We start from the raw sequence: 20,815 nt of genomic DNA on the forward strand, positions 1-20,815 counted from the left end.
CTCTGCAGACACTGAGGTGAGTGAAGAAGGAGAGGGAGGAGGTGTTTAAGGCGCCAGAGTCAGAAATTCCTCTGCGGCCCTGATGAAGACCATGGTGAGGCAGGCTGTGCCACTGCAGCTCACGGAGGTTTATGGTGGAGCAGACATCCACACAAGGTCTGTGGAGGACCTCATGTCAGAGGAGGTGGATGCCCAAAAGAGGCTGTGACACCATGGGAAGCCTGTGCTGGAGCAGGCTCCTGGCAGGACCTGTGGACCCATGGAGGGAGGAGCCAATGCTGAAGCGGGTTTGCTGTTTTCAAACAAGGAAGAGCTCTTCTAATTTTACTCCATATATCTGATAGTTCAAATGTTTGCCAAGCAATGGTAGAACTAAATTTAGTTCCTAGTAAGCATGCTATTTCAAACTGCACCTGTGATCTTCTACGAGAAAAATCATCCATCCTCAGTGAGCTATAGAATAGATTCAGTGCAGTACTGTTCATGGCTGTCGTTGACACTGGGCTCGGTTGTGTTAGGAGAGGCAAACCAAAGAGAGCACGCCTGAAAAGGTCCAAGATTCTATGACCTAGTGCTTAGCCAATCCAGATCTGAGCAGGGAGACTGAAGTGCCTTAATCCCCTTTCCCAAGGGTAACTTTAGAATAAAATACAAAAATACCTATGCAATGTCCTTCCTCAGGTTACTCACTCCCTACTCCATTTTATGGCTTTTTAGCATGGGGACTTGCAGCCTATTGCTCTCACTAGACAATATTAAACTAGCTCGTGTGAAACTGCAGATGAAGGACCCATGTAAGGAATATACTTCCAGTAATGTATAAAGTAAAACATTGACTGCATAAGATGCATCAGGTGCTTTAAAAGACTTCCTGTATCAAGTGGTACTTAGTACCATAATGGAGAGAATACACGTGAATGGATTCCACAGTGCAAGAACAAGGTGGTTGTGTCTCCTGTGAGGCAGGCCAGGGAGATCCACAACAATTCATTTTTAAAATTCCAGAAGGAATGGATTTCTGATGTCTCTGAAAAGGATAGAATATCATTACGTGGCTCAGAACCATGATGTGTCTGTCTTAATTAAAACCCATGTATTTTAGCATTTAGATATGGCTCTCAAATTATGCCATTCAGGCTGGTATACCCACAGGTAGTTGCATTGTAGAGGCTATATTACTACACAGCATCATCCTTCCAGACTGCAACTGTAGCCAGTCTTGGTATTTATTTTTATGTGTGTGACAGCAACAGATTAGATACTTATCTATGTTTTCATTATTATCATTAGCATAAACGAATCAGTTACTTAGAAGTTCCCTGTCTTCTAGTATGCTTTTATTGTATTTTATGCAGTGTAGTAATGCTAGAAAGTGCTACTAACTGTGTGTTTTCAGAGATTTGTATCTTTCCATGAATATCTGTTATACTAGTCTTAGCTTGATGTATGAATTGTGTTTCAGTCAGATCCTTGGTACATTTAACTTGAGTAATTTGCCCATCCTGAAACTCCTTTGAAAATTTGAAACATTGATAAACTTAATGGAAAAGCTTGATAACCTAAGCAGCGAGCGTCCTCAATTAAAGAAACTATGACTTCTGATTATCATCCACTCTTCTACGTTTTGTTTAAAAAAAAATGTGATCTGTTCTTTTCTCAGTGTTTTTCAACAGAAACTCTTTATCTGAATTAGAATAGTGAGTGAGTAGCTTTCTGCTAACTGCCTGGAAGATGCAAACAAACCACTTGTCTGTGTCGTTGACTACTGATTCTGTAGCTGTGATTCCACATAACTGAGGGTAGTGTAGCATCCTCTAAAAGCAACAGTGTCATCCTTAATTCATCAGAAACACAGCTGTGAACTTCGGCTGTTTTCTTTACCAAAGCAACTGGGCAAAAACATTCCAATGTGTGGTAAAGAAAGTTCCAAGCAACTCTGGTGCACAGTGCTTTGTGTTGAAGCCGTTGACCTTGTAATGTGAGCATACAGACTTTTTGTAAATTAATCTTTCAGATCTTATGAGTGACGTGAACTTTGACTTCATGGGCAAAAGACAGACTCCAGTAGAGTCACCTGTATCCCAAATGCACAGTACATTTACATAACTTTGTTTTGAAAACATGAGGTTTTGGTGCTTTCATGTCTTTTGTTAGAGGAAAGATTAAGACTTTTTTTCCTTTTTGTGAAATGGTGTAACTGGGTATAAACAGAGTTGTCCCAACCTTAAGTTGAAAAATTATTTTAGCTATTCCTGTAGAAAATGCACATTTCAAATTGCAAAACATTAATTTTTTGTGAGCTACATACAGTTGCACCATTTTAAATCTTAATAATTTGTTTATTTCTAGAATTGTATGAATTTTCCTAAATTTTCCTATAATCACTGTTGACACAGCTGTTTTGCATTGCATTATATATATATGTTCAGCAGAAAACGTGTGAAAAATTCAAACACCAAAATATTCCTGTGTCATCAAGACAGTATTTTTTAAAATGTAAGTATATTTTATTTTAAAGCCTTTAAATTTCTACATGAGCATAATTATTTTTTTGTCCCTGCTGCAGGAAAGCTCATACTCTTATTCTTAGTATACGCTGCTTGGTCTCTCTGGTTTTCTATACATCTTTCACTTGGCTTGTGGCATTCTCTTTGGTGACAAGGAGTAAGTACAAGAGCCTGCCTGGTGGGTTTGTGTTACAAACGGAGTGCTTCTAGTTACAAACATGCAGCCATCTCTCTGTTTACCAGGCTTAGGGTTACCAGAAAATGAGTAAGTGGAGGGAAGGAAATGTACTACACGTTGTGTTATGTACCTATTGGCCCATAACTTCCAGTTAATCTACTGTATCTGTAAAGTGAATAAAGCTTTTATGTTTTTTTCTGTATGCAGATACATACACCCATACTTCTCATTACACAGACCAGGATAATAACAGTAAGTAACTGCAACATTTCAAATGCGTGTACTTTTCTAGATATCTTTGTGCTGGGACCTGATCTATGAATGATAACAAGAACAACAGAATGCACTTGAAATGGGTTTTTATTTCCAAGACCTAGAGAATTAAAAAGTATCATGAATTTTGTGGCACAGAGTAAGTTTTTCCTCATCTATCTGGAAGAAAATGAAGGAGGTTGGCTCTCCTACCCAGTCCTATAATGCTTATACCGTTTCTAGTTTGGCAAGGACTTAAAACACATGGATTTTAGTTATAGTAATAGAGAAAATCTATCATGCCAGCAGGAGTGTGCTCAATGATACTGTTGCCTATTTACTATATGCGTTAGACAAGTCTGAGGAAAAACTGTAAGGATTTTAATAAATGATCAAAACTAAGATTTGCTTTAACAACTAGACTTACTGATGAGTGACCTTTGTAGTTAGGCAAAAAATGAATAATATCATTTGGATTTCTTTTATTTTTTTTAAATAAACAGCTGTCAAACATAAAGTAATTATTCTAATAATAACTTGCTTTATCTCAGTCTTAGGTTTTCTTATTGTTACATAGTAAATGTAAATTTTCTGGTAATGTATATATGAATATTTTAAGGTTTAATTCCTGTTCTTGTACTTACTGAAATGATACGTCCACCTCCCTTAAAATCAAGAACGGGTGCAGGCAAGCTTGAAACTCCAAATAAAAAGTTTTCCCTGGGGCAGTATTGTTCATCACGTCCTTCCTAAAGGCTTTTGATTTTCCATTGTGAATGGAAGTAGAAGAGCTAATGCAGGTATCTAATTTCAAAATACTCTTCCATTCCTTCATTATTCTCTTTCTTTTAAAAAAGAAAATATTTTTTTCAATCGATAAAATACATGCCCACATTGATAAGCATAGCTGTGACATGGCATTCCCTATAGAAACTTTGCACTTGCCCTGTGGTGACAAGCCCCACCAAACACAAAAAGAAAATAAAATTTCGTATCAGTTTTTTTCTCTGACCTCTCATTAGCAGAGACCGAGATGTGGCAAAACTGTCCCTACCCTTACTCATTTATCTATACTCACATACAGTGGATTTTCTCTATAAGGTGATGACATTTTCATAGGTTTTAGATGGGATGTTCCTCAGTGAGTGTGATTATTCATACTGTCAATTGAAGGGGCCAGAAATGTTTTGTAAGCAGTGAATAGGAACTTTGTTTTTTTTCTTTTTTCAAGGGACTTAGTAGACCTGCCATTGTGAGGTAGGATTCCGTATCTGCAATTCACGTAACTACAAATATCGCCAACTTCTCTTTATTTTTCCCACAATTTGTGTAATTTTTAGTATCGTTAAACCTCTAGATTTTTGCAGTGTCATAAGTGCACTAGAATCTTTGCTCCTATTAAAAAAGAGACAAACCCAAGCCTTTCTTAAAAACTATAACACTTTAAAGATCAAAACAAGAAAAAAATACAGTTTCAGATGTACTCGACCTGGTATTTTTGGATAGGTATCCTAGCTCTTAGTGTTTGAGTGTCTGCATTTGCCAGTACATGGCAATACTGTTCAAACTTTTATTGAGCTTGGGGGATGAACTACAATAAGACGATGAAAACTAAGCCACTGTAATACATTATGGGTCTTGTTATTTAAAGCTAGATGTCTTTGTAATTCTGTAATTCGACATATTTCTCAGAAACAACTTTCTGAAATGTCAGGTCCGATTTACCAGTTTTCTGTTATAATATTGAACTCCTTCACATTTATTCCTTTTCTGCTTAGTCTAATTTGAATTGTGTTGCAAGAAAGGTTTCCGTTTTAAAACTGTAATTTGTAACCAAACTCTTAAGTGTTATTTTCTTCAGAATTTAGCTGGGTTGAATTACTATCTGAAGTGCTAGTGTCTCTCTGCTGCCTGAGTGGACCTTGGGGAACTGCAGTGAACGTTAGGACTTGGCTGAGGCTCTTGATTTAGGTGGCTTGAATATGAAGCAGAGAGAGGAATCCTATCATCATTAATGTCGAGCCAAAAACTCTATGAGTAAACCACATATATAAAAGAAACTGCATGCATTTTTCCTTAACGTGACTGACTGATATTGCATACTACATGTACTACTTCACTAGAGAATATTGTGAGTTTCTCTGTCTTGTTATTCCATGTACAGCAGAACTTCTTCATAACATGCTTCTGTTATTGAGAGGGAATATTTCCGTTTCCAAAATATATTATGGTGGTCAGGTTTACCAAATAACATATGTATATATGGGCTCTGACACAAAAAACTCCAGACTAACCCTGTAGCTTGGGAACCAAGAGTGGGAGGGGAGAGACAAAGAGATAGTTATAGGACATGTTCTAACGTTTCACGGTGAGACAAGGCTCTACTCAATTGCTTCACTCAGTATGAGTGGACGCGTGTTCAAATATAGATGTTTTCTCACCCTTAGTTGGAAAATGTCGGTGTGTGCCAACCGACAATGTGAGGCACTTTTTAGCTAATAACAACATCACTGTGCTTGAACACCCGCCCCATTTGCCAGACCTGGCTCCCTGCAATTTCTGCCTCTTCGTGGAGATCAGGTCGGTGCTCAAAGGAACCCAGTTTTTGTCAGCAGAAGTTGTGTTAGCAAAAATTATGGAGATCCTTAACAGCCTTTCAGAAATGTTCTGTGGAATTGCTTTGAATGTGGGCACCATCATACACAGCTGTGCATCAGCTCAGAAGAGAACCTCTTTGAAGGTCATCATAACTGATTTTCTTAATTTGTTAAATAAAAAGAGTTACAGGCACTGTCTCAGTATTTTTGTGTTGGACCTTGTAAGCTGTATAGAAGTCAGTATTCAGAGGTATGTGTTACTATTGAGACACAGGGACAACTAATAAGATTCACTTTAAAATATACTCTTAAAGAATATCAGGAAATATGACCTGAACTCCTAGAATACATAAACTATTATTTTGTTCTTTTTTAAGCTTCTGTCTGTAGTTGCTTTGGTGACTTTTTGTGGTGTGCTGCTCCTTGGGCCAGATCTTCTTGTTTTTAGTGAGACTAATTGACACCAAACTACATAGGTTATCTAGATAATGTGTTTGTGGATTCCCTTTTTTCCTTCTTATTGAATGGAGGCATTTTGTTAGTTTTTTTTGTGTTTTAGCAGTTTCGGTGAAGTTTCTTATGAAGAAACAAATCTCTCTGTCCTTAGTTATATTACTAAGTATATTCAGGTGTCCCCCCACCCAAATTATAGAACTGTAAGTATTCTTGAGATCTTAAAAGATAATTTGTCGCAGAGTTTTAAAATGGATCTAATAAGATGCTGTGATGCTCTCATGCTACACTGTATCTATTTCTTGGAAAAAAATAAGAGCCAACATGACCAAAAAAAGAAAAATAAATGGGTTTTTCTAACAGAAAACAGCTGCAACCACATCAAGGAATTTTTGTCTACTCTACTGGCTTTGCTGAAAATTAAAGCCACAACTTAATAATACTCAAGAAAGATAGTTCTATGAAAAGAAATCTGTTAAATGCTTAATAACAAACAGCTAAAAATACACACCGAGATGTTTAGAAAACTGTCTTTGAATTCTAAGTAGCCTAGACAGCAGAAGTTCTGCTTCTTCAGTAAAGGCTAAAAAATGAAAGTCTTATTCAGACTGATGAATTGTAAATACCAGTTCAGGAATTTGTGTCCTACATTTTCTCACATAAAAATAAAATAAAAACAGCTTGCTTTCTAACAGCAGAATACTTGAAAGTTTATGAAATCAAATGCTCTAAAACCAGATAGCTACGTATTTCTTGGGGAAGATTTTAGAAATGAGAGAAAAAAATTTTAAAGGGACTCATATATAGTACAATGGTTAGTTTTTTATGTCTACAAATGCAGTAGATCACATGAACTAAACATTGAGCTATCTGAAGTTAGAAGTTCTGAATTCCTGCAAGACATCTGTTGACAACTTGTAGTGGATGGATTTTAAATTCAAAGTGTTTTAAATTAGAGGATTTAATCATAGTTTAGTATTTAAATCAAGGGAGACTTACATCATGGTTTATGCCACTTTTAAAATTCTTAAACTTTTAAATTATTTTTTATAAAGTACAGTCAACTCTTAACTGTTTAGTGACTACTAGGACATGTTGACTTTCAGTTAACATTGTATTAAGTCAGTACCTCTTTGCCCTGGCCAGGAAAATATACTCTGTGCACATTTAATTGCATATTTTAATGTATGTTTACTTTGAATTATAGTTCTTGCCTTTTGTTCTATTAAATATACTGAATCAATTTTTTTCCTTTGTTGATTCCTGCTTCTAGAAATTCGTGCCCTGCTGCTTATAATGGAAGCTGGAGTATAATTCAGTAGCAAGACAACAGTGTTCAAAAACTATTGAAACTTAATAAATGATTTTTTTTTCTATTATGCAACATATAAAAAATTAAATATATGATTAGAGCCAGAATTTGGGTCTTGGGACAGGAGGTGCAAGAGCACTATGAACACTGGTTGAAGTTAGGGAGGAGAACAGGATAACTTTATAACATTTTATGATATGTCTTGGGCAGAACTAGATTTCATTATGATATTGGAAATCTGGTGTTGTTTTTTTAAAAAAGCAACCTCTGTTTAAAGGTATTTGCTTTCTTGGTAAAAGGAACCTGCTGTTAATGTATTGATCCTACTGCTTGAGAAGTTCCCATGATTTTAGAATTCTAGATCTCTACTTATATTTGTGTTTATTTGTTATCAGAAGATCAAAACTATTCGCTTGATCTTCCTGGCCCTGTTTGGTTTCTGAAATTCAAATGACAGAGGATTGAACTAAAAAAACTGGAGTAAATTCAGGTGCGTAAAGTGTATCTTAGTATCTCTGAAAGAGACTCTTATTATCAAAATTTGTCTTGTCAATTAATTTAACTCAGCAGACTCAGCTGCTTAGGTAGTAACATTTTCCAGCCACTAATAAAATACTCTTTATAACTTATGTTTATTTTAATGTAAGTTTTTATTTAATGTATAGCAGTTTCTGTTTTAGGAAGGTCAGGCTACTTTCACACACCACCAGGAAAAATAACTCTAATTTCATTTAGAATAATTTATGTTACCCTTTATTTGCTTTTGTACTTATGTATTCTATACCATATATTCAGAATTTCCTTTGATATTCCTTTTTCAGCCATTAGTTTTGTTGTTGTTCTGGTTTGAGCTGAAGCAGAAACAGTTTTCTAACTTTTCATCTAAGCCTCGTCTAAGCAGCTTCAGTTTCTGAAAGTTAACAACATGTTTTTCAGAAAGTGTCTATCTCTAGAAGTCATAAATGCTTAATATTTATTGTTATCACCAAAGTAACAGGGCACTGGTATGCAGAAAACCCATTGCTTATACTTATTCCTGTAGAAACCAAAGCCATCCTTGAGTTGTGGAATGCTGTAAGTCGAAGAGGTGAAAAAAGAGTTGCACCTGCAGGGAGGAGCAGACAGGATGGGAGACCCAAAACTGTGCAACAGAGCATTCCTTTCCAGATATATCATAGTCAATATAAAATTGAGGGATTATGAGGGTCAAGCCCTCTTCTTTTGATGGCTGGCATCCAGTAAGGATCTTATCCTGTCTTCTGCCCCCAATCCCAGATCAGTGCATTCCAGAGTCTAGTTCCTGAATCCAGCTCCCATCTGTCACTGAGTCCAGCATGGAACTTTCCGCATGCCTACACTGCAGTGTCAGTGGTGAGATATAGTCATTGGGAGGTTCTATTTCAGAGAACCATAGAATGTAACTGAGTTGGAAGGGACCCGCAAGGATCATTGAGTCCAACTCCTGTTCCTGCGTAGGACAACCCCAGAAATCACACCATGTATCTTAGGGCATTGTCCAAATGCCTCTTGAATATTGTCAATATTGAATATTGGACAGGTTTTTGTATATTTGTATATATAGTTTATTATATTCCTCTCATTATTTTATTTTATTATTACTGTTTCAATAAAACATAACCCACAAGTCTCTTTCTCTCTTTTCCCTTTCCCTTTTTCCCCTTCCCTGTGTGTGTGTAAATTGATACCTCAACTGCCCGTGTTTAGCTGCCAACCAAGCTGGGAGGGGGGGGTCTAAACTGGGACAGTTGTGTAAAGCTTAATATTCATAAGTTAATTGGGTAATAAAATATAGAAGGTTTTGTAACAGCTTTACTGTTTTGGAACAGTAAATCGAAACTCCCTTAGTTTTCCTTTTTAACATGATGCATAAATCTTACGTAATATTAGCTCCTAAAATGACAGAAAAAGCCAGCATACTGATGGAAATACAGATTCCAGTGAGCTATATTTGATATTTGAAATCTTTAGTTTTGAATCCAGTACTATTTAGGTTCTGAAATATAAAAAAGTAGATTCTGGTGTCCCTTGGTGAAAACTTCATTGCTCATGCAGGCACCTAGAAAATATTAATACAACCTTTAGATCAAAAGCTGCCATTAAATGAAGCTAAAATTGAAAGTAATCTTCAGAAAATGAAGGATAAAAAGTACAATTCTTAGCAATTCAGAAATAAAGCCCTTTGGATCTTTAAAAGTTATAAAATTATTTCCGTATGCTTCCAAGAGAAAATTCACACTTGCAGCCACTGAAACCTCTTCATTATGTCCTAATACACTACCATGCAAACTCTGCAGCTGTGAGTAATGTTGCTTATTGTTTATGGTTTCAAATAAGAAAAAATGATTGTAAAAAATGATTGTAAAAGATGTTTTAGCTTCCTTTTTTCCCTACTTCAGTCACCTCTGGCAACCAGTTGCTTTCTCTTTCTAAAGTCTATAGGGTGTGATACAACTGATTCTATGTGTGTGATTCTATGATGAAGCAGGTTTTCGTTATTTGCACGTTCAAACCAGAAGCTATTGGATATTTTTGAGAAAGATAAAATAAAAACAAGTATTATACCTCTTTGTAATGCCTAAATTATGCATGTTTAATATAGCTTTTGCCTGCAAGAACTTGTCATAATTAGTTTTACTTGTATAACCTGTGAGCTATCTTAAAAATCACAAAGAAATGAACTGCTACGATTACCATGTCTCCTCATCATAATTTTCACCTACTTTTCTTTGTGTCTCATTCTGCTCTGAATGAGAGTAAAATTGTATAAACTCATATTGCCTTTTGATGTCTGTTAAGATTTCTCTTTGTGAGAGAAATGGGAAAAAATCCTTTAGGGTTTTTATTTCTAATTTATTAATGAGGCTATTTTCTCTTCTGATTTTTTTAATACTATTTTTAAGTTTTTTTTTTCAATGGAAATTTATGTGATTCCATGAGACTGGTAATGGCTTTGATGATGTGCTTCTGTTGGCTCATGATGTTACAAGTTGATTTTTCTTTTCAGACAGTGCTGTTACCAGACACCCACTAATCTCGTCCTCTTTTTTTTCTCTCTGGTGCTCCTGTTTTCTGCCTAGATATTTCTGTCCTTTCTACTTTCTATATCTTAGCAGCAGCACCTACAGAAAATTGACTACACAGACCTTTTCATTCTGCCCTTAAACAAACAGAAACAGTGGAAAAAATAAGAGAGGGGAAAGTGTAACTATCAGAAGGAGGCAAAGAGCAAAAGCAAGAGATTTTCTCCTATGGCTCAGGAATCCTGTGCATTCTTAAAGATTTATGTCTTTCCTGAAACAGTACAGAATTCCCCAAGCCCACCCAGACTAGACATAAGCACAGGGCTACCAGATGTTGAATCATGATTGTAGCATAAAGAGCTCTTAATTTCTGAATCCATTATTTAGTTTCAAGTCTCAATTTTTAGCACCATCAAATCAATACCCTTTACCGTCCTCCCCAGAATCATGCTCACACACTCGTAAGCATGTCTTTGATCTACTCTCATTACACTTTCTCTCATTGCGTTCTGAAATAACTCTTCTGAAATAGCCTTGGAGAGGAAAGATTAACTTTCTTTTTAAGTCATTAAGCTTTTTTTCCATAATTTAATTCTTTTAAAATACACAAGCAGGTACTAAAAGCTGTGACGTGACGCGCTGGGTACTTCAGGATTTCTTTGTAAAAGTGGATGTATGGGTGTTTGTACTGGGTCTGTTTGACATGGAGTTAATTTTCTTCATAGCAGCTGGTATGGCTCTGTGTTTTGGATTCGTGACCATAACAATGCTGACTACGCAGCCATGTCTTAGCTGTGGCTGAACACTGTTTGCTCAGCATCAAGGCCTTCTCTGTCTCTCGCTCTGCCCCCACAGTGAATAGACTGGAGGTGCGCAATAGGCTGGGAGGGAACATGAGGCAGATGAACTGAACTAACCAGAGAGGCATTTCCCACCCTATATCATGCATAACAATAAACAGGGAAGACAAGGAGTTCTAGGAAGTTACCTATCTTTTGCTTAGGAACTGACTGGACGTTGATCTAACCATGGGAGATGGTGAGTGATTGTGTTTGCATCAGTTGCTTTGTTTTCTTTCTCTCTTCTTTCCCTTCTCCTTTGCTTATTAAACAATTTTTATTTTGACCCACAAGTTTTATCGCTTTTGCTCTTGCTTGCTTCTTTCCTTGTCCCCCTGAAGCAGGGAGGAAGAACAAGTCAGCCAGCGAGCAGCTGTGTGGTGCTTAGTTGCCTACTGGAGTTAACCCCCAACAGACTCATAAGGACATATTCCCATACTTCAAGTTAGTTTACAAGTTATGGACACCAATCCTGACTTCTGTAGAGCTTTTGGCATTTCTGGAAATTGTAAGAAGCTCTTCCACAATGACACGATGTGTTTGGTTTTGTACACAGCATATTACTAATATTGCACAGTAGCACTTTACCTGCACTGTCATAGACAACTGCATGGTGCTTTGGTGTGATGCATAAAAGTGAGACCTTGGAGTTGATGGTGCATGTTGAGTTGAGTAAGTGGAGATATAAGGCAAGGATTACCTTTTCAAAGCAGAATAGAGTAGTCTGAGAAACTACTAGTAAGTCAGAAAAGAATGAAAACTTCCCAAGAAAATCCTGTGCTGTTACGTCAAAAATCTGAATGTTGTTTCAGTAGATCAGTGTACTCTTAAACAGAGTCTTCCTATCAGGAAGAGAGGAGTTTAGAATTGACTGTTGCAGTTCTACCCATTAGTAAAAATGTAAGTAAATTAGTGCATCAAGGTAAACTATTTCAAGTGAATAAACTATCATTAGAACTGCTGATTGTAATACCTCCAGATCAAGCAACAAAATAAACGTTTATACACATGCCAGCTACATAAGTCCTTAAATAGTCCTGCCTTTCTAGTACTGCTTAATTTACTGTGTACTATTTTATGATTATTTACTATACTTGGAGGTAATCCTGAAGTATTAGCTTTCTCCCCATGCTAAAATCTGATAAGACCTTTCAGTGTTGTGTCTCTGTTGCTGTTTAGATGTGGAAAACAAGCTAAAAGCTTTGAACTTGCAAGCCTCTAGTCACAGCAGGTCTGTCCACAGCAATCTACGTGTTTGCATTCCTACCATATGCAGTAAAATTTTCTCTATAGACCCATCTCACCAAGGAATTCATCAAGGAACAAGAAATCTTCAGTCAGAGAAGGGCCGCAAGTGTATGAAAAACTAGCCACACATAAACGGTAAAGGTCATTAGCAGGCTCCTAAACTCCTGGCTAGGAATTAGTTTTTTGGATCATTAACGGTAAAAAAGCCTAGGAAATGAATAGGACTCAGTGTCCTATTAAAAATTAGACAGAACAATTAAAAGGTTTCCCTATTTCTAATAGGAACCAGACCTAATGGCTCATTTTTCCTCATCTAGGGGGCTGTTTCTGCATTTTGAATTACTTTAATTTTATGTCCTTGTATTTTTAAAGAAATATCTTGAAGTATTTTTTCTGTATAGGAGTTGTAAATTATTTACAGTGAGGGCACTGAAGGCTTGGGAGAAGTAGAATCTAGTGTCTCCCTAAGACTGAGTTACTGATTTTATGTCTTGTAACTCTAAACTAGTATAGTTAGCTGTGACAGCATTTCTTCCAGTAAGCACAGTCGTATACTTTGTGAACTTCAATACAGTTGCTGCATTATGTGATCGCATGAGTAAAAAGCTCATTTGGTTACAAATGCACAGCCGTTTTGGTGTGAGGTGTCTCTCTTTAGGATGTTACATGTTTCCCCAAGCACAGTTTTATGATTTCAACAGCAGCCTTTCTGCTTTCATTTCAGTCGGAGTTTCTTGCTCCATAGTGGATGGCTGTTTAAGAGATATCTTCTAATCTACTGTATATTTTTCCTTAACCCTAAAGTTACTTTGGCACAAGAAAATTGTAAACAGTAGGCCTTTATTATTTTAAAATGTGATTTTTTGAGGGGTATATTAAATACTTTCTCTTTTCCTACCTTTGCATCCTTGCAAGCCCGTTTTATAAAATAATCCAAAGGTAGTATGGGGTAAAGAAAGAGAAAAAGTGAGTAGTGATTTACACTGACTGCTTTGCCTGCAAGCCTGCCACTCTGGGGGAAAACAAACCCAGGAAGTACCAAACTTTTTCACTCTATAGCTGTTATACTTGTTTCCCTCCCTATTTGCCTTATGCTCTAAATCTCCCTGACTAGCCCTGTGGTAATAATCAAGGTGATCTGTGACCTAATTGGCAATACAAACCATATGATTTTCCTGAAAGGAAAAAATAAATTTGGGCAAGGAAAAGAAGATTCTGCAAAAATGGGATGGGGGTGAGGGGAATAAAAGGGCAGAAGAAAGACAGGACAAGATCATCTTCCACATTGCAGTTCATTTTGTGCTCAGTCATTCCTTTACACCAGATGCAGAATTTCTTTCTGCAGTGAGTGAATTGCCCTGTCATTAACATGAAATTGCCTCCAAATAATCTTGGCTAAGGGCTTTGAAATATGTTAGTATAGAACCACACACTCAAAAACGTGGGAATCCATGTGGATTTGCAAAGTTACGTCTATGTAGCATAATATTCTGCCCTGTGGATATACTCCATATGCAGCTGTGTTTCCAGTAGTGTTATAACTATGTTACTGTGGTGCTCTGCCTGAGTAAATGCATCTTGTCTCTTACAGAGGGTCCGTTCTAATAATGACTATTTGCAAGCAGCATTGTCATGCAAGTTAAAATACTCGTCCAAGAAATGAAAGAAATTCAGCATAGTCTAGTAGAGGAAGTTAACAGTGAAAATTTGAAAAATTCCATGTTTCTTTTTTGATTTGTCATGTGTTTTGCTAATAATTGCTTTTCCCCTGTCTGACTTCTTTTTAATCAGTGAGTACTTTCTGCACTAGGATTAAAACTTAAAAGGCTGAGAGAAGCTTGAAGAGGTCATAATTTTTACTTTGTTATCCAAATAAGTGCTTAAGACTGTGGTTTGATTTTTGCTATTATCAAGCCATATTGATTGATACCAACATTAGCTGCATCTCAACATAATTACCTGATTTCATGTTCATCTAAATAGAGCTGTCTGGTAGTCTGCTGATGCTTTTTTAATTTTGTCTTAACGTCTCCATTTCTTTAATGCAGTTTTCTTCTGTGTGTTGGAAGTGAACTCAAAGTGTCTTTGGGAAGGAAATTGGTCTGTGCAGGAAAAGATGAGTGAAAAAAGGACTGTATAAATCTATAAAATAGAGTTTAAGTACATCAGGTAGTGCCTGACCTGCAAAGTAATCAGTCTATAGTAGCGGTTGGTAGCTATTATTAATGTTTGAACATGTCGATACAGAATGGTGACTGAAAGTAGAAGTATCAGTCCTGTCCACTTTGTAGCTTCACATTGTAATTTTAATAACCACAACACGTTTTACAAAGAAATACATTTTCCTTCCTGATTTAAAACTGTCTACATTAATGGACATGAATAATCAGTTTTCAGGCATAATCCATATACCATGTGCTATTTAGGCTGAGATCTCGTCAGGTCATATACATGGAACAGGTTCCTATCACACCTGTGGCTGGATGAGAGATCTTCAGGAAAAAAATAGTAGTCAGGTAAACATCTGATATCAATATTTCCTTTGAAATGACAGTAGAATCATAGAATCACCAGGTTGGAAAGAACCCACTGGATCATGAAGTCCAACCATTCCTAACACTCCCTTAAACCTTGTCCCTAAGCACTTCATCCACCCGTTCCTTAAACACCTCCAGGGAAGGCGACTCCGACCACCTCCCTGGGTGGGAGCATAGTTTTATGCTCTAGCACAATGTGAAGTAAATTGCGTTAATAGTCATTACATAGAGAACATACACGTTGTTTGACATAAATCACTGCAGCCTTAGGGAGTTTGTCTCTTGGAAGTTGGGTAAAACTGAGGCTTTGATTGTAGAAATAATATTTTTCTGTTAAACATTGCATAGCACCCATAACATTAATAACATACATTACTGTGTATTCTGTATCACATATTTAGAGGGCAAATGTATTATGCATATCTAAAACATGTCTTGTACTTCTCATTATAATCTTTAAATTGTCAGGCAGTATTGTACTTCTCTGTTACCAAGGAGAATGAAGGACTGTAAAGGCTAGAGTAACTCCCCACTGCAACCTCTCCTAGTGAGGTGTCCTTTGCTATTTTTCACCATTGCCAGCAAATATCAGTCATTATCTTTAATATAAAATTTTAAGAAATGTCCAGTAAAGGAAACCTACGTGATAAAAATGATGTGAGTGTGCCACTGCCTGAATAAGAAATTGCCTGAAAAGATACAACTATAAGCTATCCAAGGTGTGCCGCTTGTAGAAGGCAGTAAAACTGTCATGCAGAAAATGAAGCTTTCTTCTGTCACTTGCCATGGGATGTACTTGATGTGGTAGGTCCTGTACTGATGTATGATAACTGATGTGCTTATTGTCACATGGTTCAGACAGTCTATGTTCTATTTCTACAGTTAGTGGCAAGGAATACTTCAGTCTTTATGTGACAATCTTTGTGGGCTGGTGCTATCCAAAACCATTTCTGACCCAAGTTGCATTGTTGAAAAGTCTTTTAGCAATGTGCTATTTTGCTTTCAGTGATTAAAATCTTAAAGTGTGTGTGTATCTGTGTGTATACACCACAAACCAAAATACATGAAAAAGTGCGTGCTCTGTAATTAAAAAGCCATGATATCTAGTGAAAGACTAGGCAAAATCAAAGACCCCTCAGTGCCTCGTGGACTTCAGACTTCTTTTTTAATTTTCTGCATCTAATGTATCTAGAACCTAGTGAAGATGTTACATAAATGATGTAAGCGTGTAAATGTACATTTAAATTCAGCTTGAATTGAAAAACATTCGTATCAATGTGAGAGTTCTGCCAGTGCTTTTGTATCACTCAAACTGTTTTATGGTACTGCTTTTCATTAATCATATTTTGACAGAAGAAATTCTTGCTGTTTTTTTTCAGACTGAAGAAAAAATGGGCCTCTCTGAAGAGCAGCTTAAGACTCTTCTGGAAGAATGTATGCAGTCTCAGAGAACAATGAGCAACGTTACCATGCCAAAGTCTCAGGAATCTCTTTCTTGTGAATTAAGTCCCCCTTGTTACACAAGGCAAGACTCCACTTTTCACTCTGCATCTACTCTTTCCAAAATGTTATTTGAAGACCATATTGTAGGGATGTTAATGGCTCAGGAAAAGGCTAGACTTGAAGACAAAAGCTTATGTGTTAATGCAAAGAGTGAAATCCCTGGCTACTATATCAGCAAAGCAATGGCTGATAGTCACTTATCAAAGGATTCACTGGCCCAAACAGAAGAACATGATGACTTAGAAGGTTTACTGAAGATGGGAGATAAGAGTGTTACTGAAGGTCACTTTATGTCAAGAGCACTCAACACAAAAAGGTTGAAGAAACGTTCTTTCTTGGATGAACCATTATATTGCATCAGCACGAACAATGAGCCATCCACAGAGGCTGACATTCTCAGCATACCACTGCAAACCAAAGGAGGTGAGACTCTTAACAACCCTTTAGAATAGGCTTTTGATTATGATGAAAAAAACCCAAGCAGGTTCTCACCAAAGGTATGCACCAACACAGACCGATTATTATGGTGGCACAAGTATGTGCTTTTATAAAACATAAAACTGTGCCAAAAATAATACACAAAAAATAACAGAATGTTTATTAAAATTCTTGCCCTGACATAATTGACTCTAAGACTAGGACTCCTGTGAAATATAATATTGATGTTGATTAATTCTGTCAACTGAAAAACAGTATTGACAACACATATAGATTATCTTTTTGGTAGTAGAAACTCTTCTGTGGAGAGCAGATATTCTCCTAGTAGCTGGTGTAATGATTCACACAAAAATCCAAGTATTTCTTTAATGTTTTTAATAAGATATACTCAGCAGTATATAAACAAACATGACCTGTCTGTAGTAAAAATAATAAATTGCTTTTAGGAGTTCAGGTTTACACAGAAGAAAGCAAAATATATATACTGCATGATTTCTATACATTACTTTTAGTTCAGTAAAGAAAGATTAGACTTTAACCAGCAAAAATTAAATTCACCCAATTTGGTATTAAGAAAAGATTTTGGAAACTCTGGTTTGTGTCCTTTAATTAATACCGTTATACAGTCATATAGTAATCTAAATCTACATTTAAATTTTTAGCCTAAGACCATTTCTCTTTCTGGAAAGCAAACTGTTCACATAAGCCGGATTTTAGACAGGGATAGCTACATCCTTCCTTTCTTTCATGAAAATTGTGAAGTTATTTGTGATTATCTGCTATATTTTAATTGTATTGGAAATCAATAAATTTTGTTAGTTTTGTCAAGGTAGTTCTTTTTCTTTATGTTAATCTATTCTGAATCTGGAGACACATTTTTCACATTCATTGGAACATCCTAATACCTCATTAATATAATGTCTTAATTATAAGCACAGCTGTTTCTTATTCGTACTTAGCTTTTCTACAGTGACGGGAATATTAATATTTTTAGGGTGATTTCACCTTATCAGAAAGCCAGAGGGGTTGCTGTTGGTGTTTTTACGCTGGCAGACATACGTGGTATCCAGATCCACCTGCCATATTTGCCCATTATGACGTTTTGGCCGTAGCTGCAATAGGAAGAAAATAGAAATACAGTACAATACCTGTAGAAAATGTTGGTGTGTTGGTTGTTTTTTTTTTTCTGCTGGGTTAGTTTTCAGCTAACTTCACATGCCAGCTTTGCTGTGCCTGTAGATGCAAGTATCTGAAGAGTGGAGTAAGGGAAGAAGGAAGCGATCTGCCCCAGGAGTGGGGTGACGGTGGAGGTGATTGATGGGGAACATCAGACAGCCACCTCTGCCAGCGGCAACCTGATCTCATGCGGGTTTAATATGACTATGTACTACACCACCAGTCTTCTTCAGCAACCGATAACAAGAAACTCTCAACTTGCTGCCTTCACATGAATTAGAGTTCTCTTTTAGTCTGAACAGATGTAGTGCCAAGTCAAGTGTGATTCAGCACCGACTACCATCTCTCTTCATTAGTGTATTTTAAGATAAGATGCGTTACATCAAGCAAAATGCCATGCACTGTAGCTACTATGTAGTGAAGTGAAAGAAGATGAGAGAAATGAGATTCCAGCTATCAGGTAAACTCCCATGTGGGACATTGGATGGAAAAAGTCTTTAAAGTGAATGTGTTAATATTTGTCACGTTATAATTTAAATATCTTTGAGTCATAATAATGCATTGTGTCAGAGCAGTGCAATGGGTTGTTCTGATTATCTGTTTCAGTTGTGGCTGGGTAATGCTCAACAATATAGACCTCAAGTCTGTATGGTTAGTAAGCATCTTGGGTTTATGTTAACTTTGCTTGTGACAGTTTTTTTTTTTGTTTGTTGGGGGAGGAAGGAAATGCTTGGAGTTTTCAGAGTCCCTGAATCTTTTCATTTTTACTAAAAACAAAATTAATAATATAATTACAAATATCGTAACCTCATCAGGCTTTGAGTCTGAATCAGTGTCTGATTTTTTAAAATTACGTGAAAAAGTAATCTTTAGATACAATGAAAGTAAATGCGAAATAAAGCACACTTCAGAGCTTTCTAATTGTTTTTACATAAGTGCTAAATGTTTTGCTGTTATCCATAAGTTTAAGTTCAAATGAATTATATTGATTTATTGTATTCCATTAATATACTAAAAGGTAGATCCAGAATTAGCCTTTAAATAGACAGTAGTGCGTTATTTTTGTCAACGTACTGCTTATGAGAAAGCGTACAGCATAAAATGGAAAATCCTGATACCTTTCCATGGAATTAGTTTCCCACAAAGTTGACTCAGTTCTGTCTTAAGGAATTGTTCCTGGCCATAACCAAAAGGTTGTGATGTTTATCAAATTTCTTAAGTTGCCTAATGTATTCTATAGGTGAGTTTGCTGTTAGTTCAGATATAATTAAATGTGCTAATTGTATTGAGGAATGGAGATCCCAGTGGAGTCCAGTTTAAGGCAAATACATCCACAGATGGAAGTGTGAGAAGTGTCAGCTGTTATTTTTATTTTTAAGTAACATTTACATAGTTGAGCTTTGTTATGGTCTTAATTCTAAAGGACATTTAAACATATATACATAATCTTCTGCAAATAGTTTGATTTTCTGGCCTGCTACATGTGGTCTAAACTGTGTAGTGCTGTGTAAGCAAACAAAACTGTGCTTCTGTGTAATTGGTTATGCAGAATTTTGGTTTTGCAATCATTATGGTATTGCAGTCCATGATATAGATAGATTTACTGCAATACATTAATTTACATATATTTTAAGGAAAATGTAATTATTAATATAATTCATATATATATATTTGTGTGTATATGTCTGAAGGAAACTCTTGTACCTTCAGAAATAAGTAATTCCTGCCTCTTGAAAGAAGCAGTCGGGGTCATATGCATATAAGTATAGGTGATGTTCACTGAGAGAAGCAGAAGCCAGACTTAGCCACATACAGATATGAAAAGGTTTTTATTTGTCAGTTTTTTTAGCCAATTGGGAATTATTTCCAGCTCTTTTTTGGGGGGGCTATATTAACTTTAGAATAGAAATATCATAAATTCACGTTGCTTTTTCCTCTTGCAAATAATACTTGTGCTTGCAGTGGTTCAGCATATGATTCTTTTCTTTTTTTACAAATGACATGAAGATTGGAAGTTGAGGGGAGAGTGATTATATGCTTCTTTACGCAATCATTTTTCTGCAAGCGATTAAATCTCCATCAGTGAATTTATGCTGGTACAGTATCATTTCAGACAATGTGAAAGGCATGCATTATGATCATTGAAAACTGTTCCATGAACTATTTTATTATTAAGAGTTAATTACTATTGTCATTATCGTATCTTGTTGCATTTTAATTTCAAAATAAATTCTTGAATATCATTAAATTTCCTGGGAGTGTTCTGTCTCATAAATAAATGTACGTACACATTAGCGTAGCTGTCCCGTAGATATGCATGTCTTTGTGAAAAATGTAAAGTACAATTTGCAAAGTTCAGTTTCTACTGATGAGGCTTCGTTTGAATGGATGTGAAATGTATTGAATAATTCTGTTTTTCTTCCTTTGCACAGAATCTTTTTTTCTATGAAGTTGGCTAAAACCTTGTCCCAGTGCAGTTTGCTGCAGTTTGCCGCCTGCTGAGCCCTCACTCAGTGAACAACCCAAACACGTACACAGTTTTCTACCCTTGGGCATTCTACTGGACTTTTGGTTTGATTGAAGGGAAAGACTTATGCACAAGTCCTCTGCTGGACCAGAACATCAGCATCAGTCTGCTCAGCTGTTCTGGTTCTTGAGCCTGGGATGAGTGCAATCACATAGCGAACAATCTTATCATAGAATCACAGAATCACAAGGTTGGAAAGGACCCATT

At 36.3% G+C, this 20,815-nt stretch overlaps 1 protein-coding gene across 5 annotated transcripts in view; it reads left to right on the plus strand.

Annotated features, from left to right (window-relative positions):
- FSIP1 (fibrous sheath interacting protein 1) overlaps positions 1-20,201 on the plus strand; it is an 84,036-nt gene extending 63,835 nt beyond the window's left edge. For 3 of the 5 annotated variants that reach the window (XM_054068137.1, XM_054068138.1, XM_054068141.1), the window contains exon 10: positions 16,344-18,091. In XM_054068137.1, the coding sequence (XP_053924112.1) occupies positions 16,344-16,919 (576 nt within the window). In that variant the 3' untranslated portion in view covers positions 16,920-18,091. The other 2 variants (XM_054068140.1, XM_054068139.1) reach the window with 2 other exon arrangements.
- Positions 20,202-20,815: the final 614 nt, after the last annotated feature.

This window comes from Cuculus canorus, chromosome 5 (assembly GCF_017976375.1).
Source record: "Cuculus canorus isolate bCucCan1 chromosome 5, bCucCan1.pri, whole genome shotgun sequence".
NCBI classification, from domain to species: domain Eukaryota; kingdom Metazoa; phylum Chordata; class Aves; order Cuculiformes; family Cuculidae; genus Cuculus; species Cuculus canorus.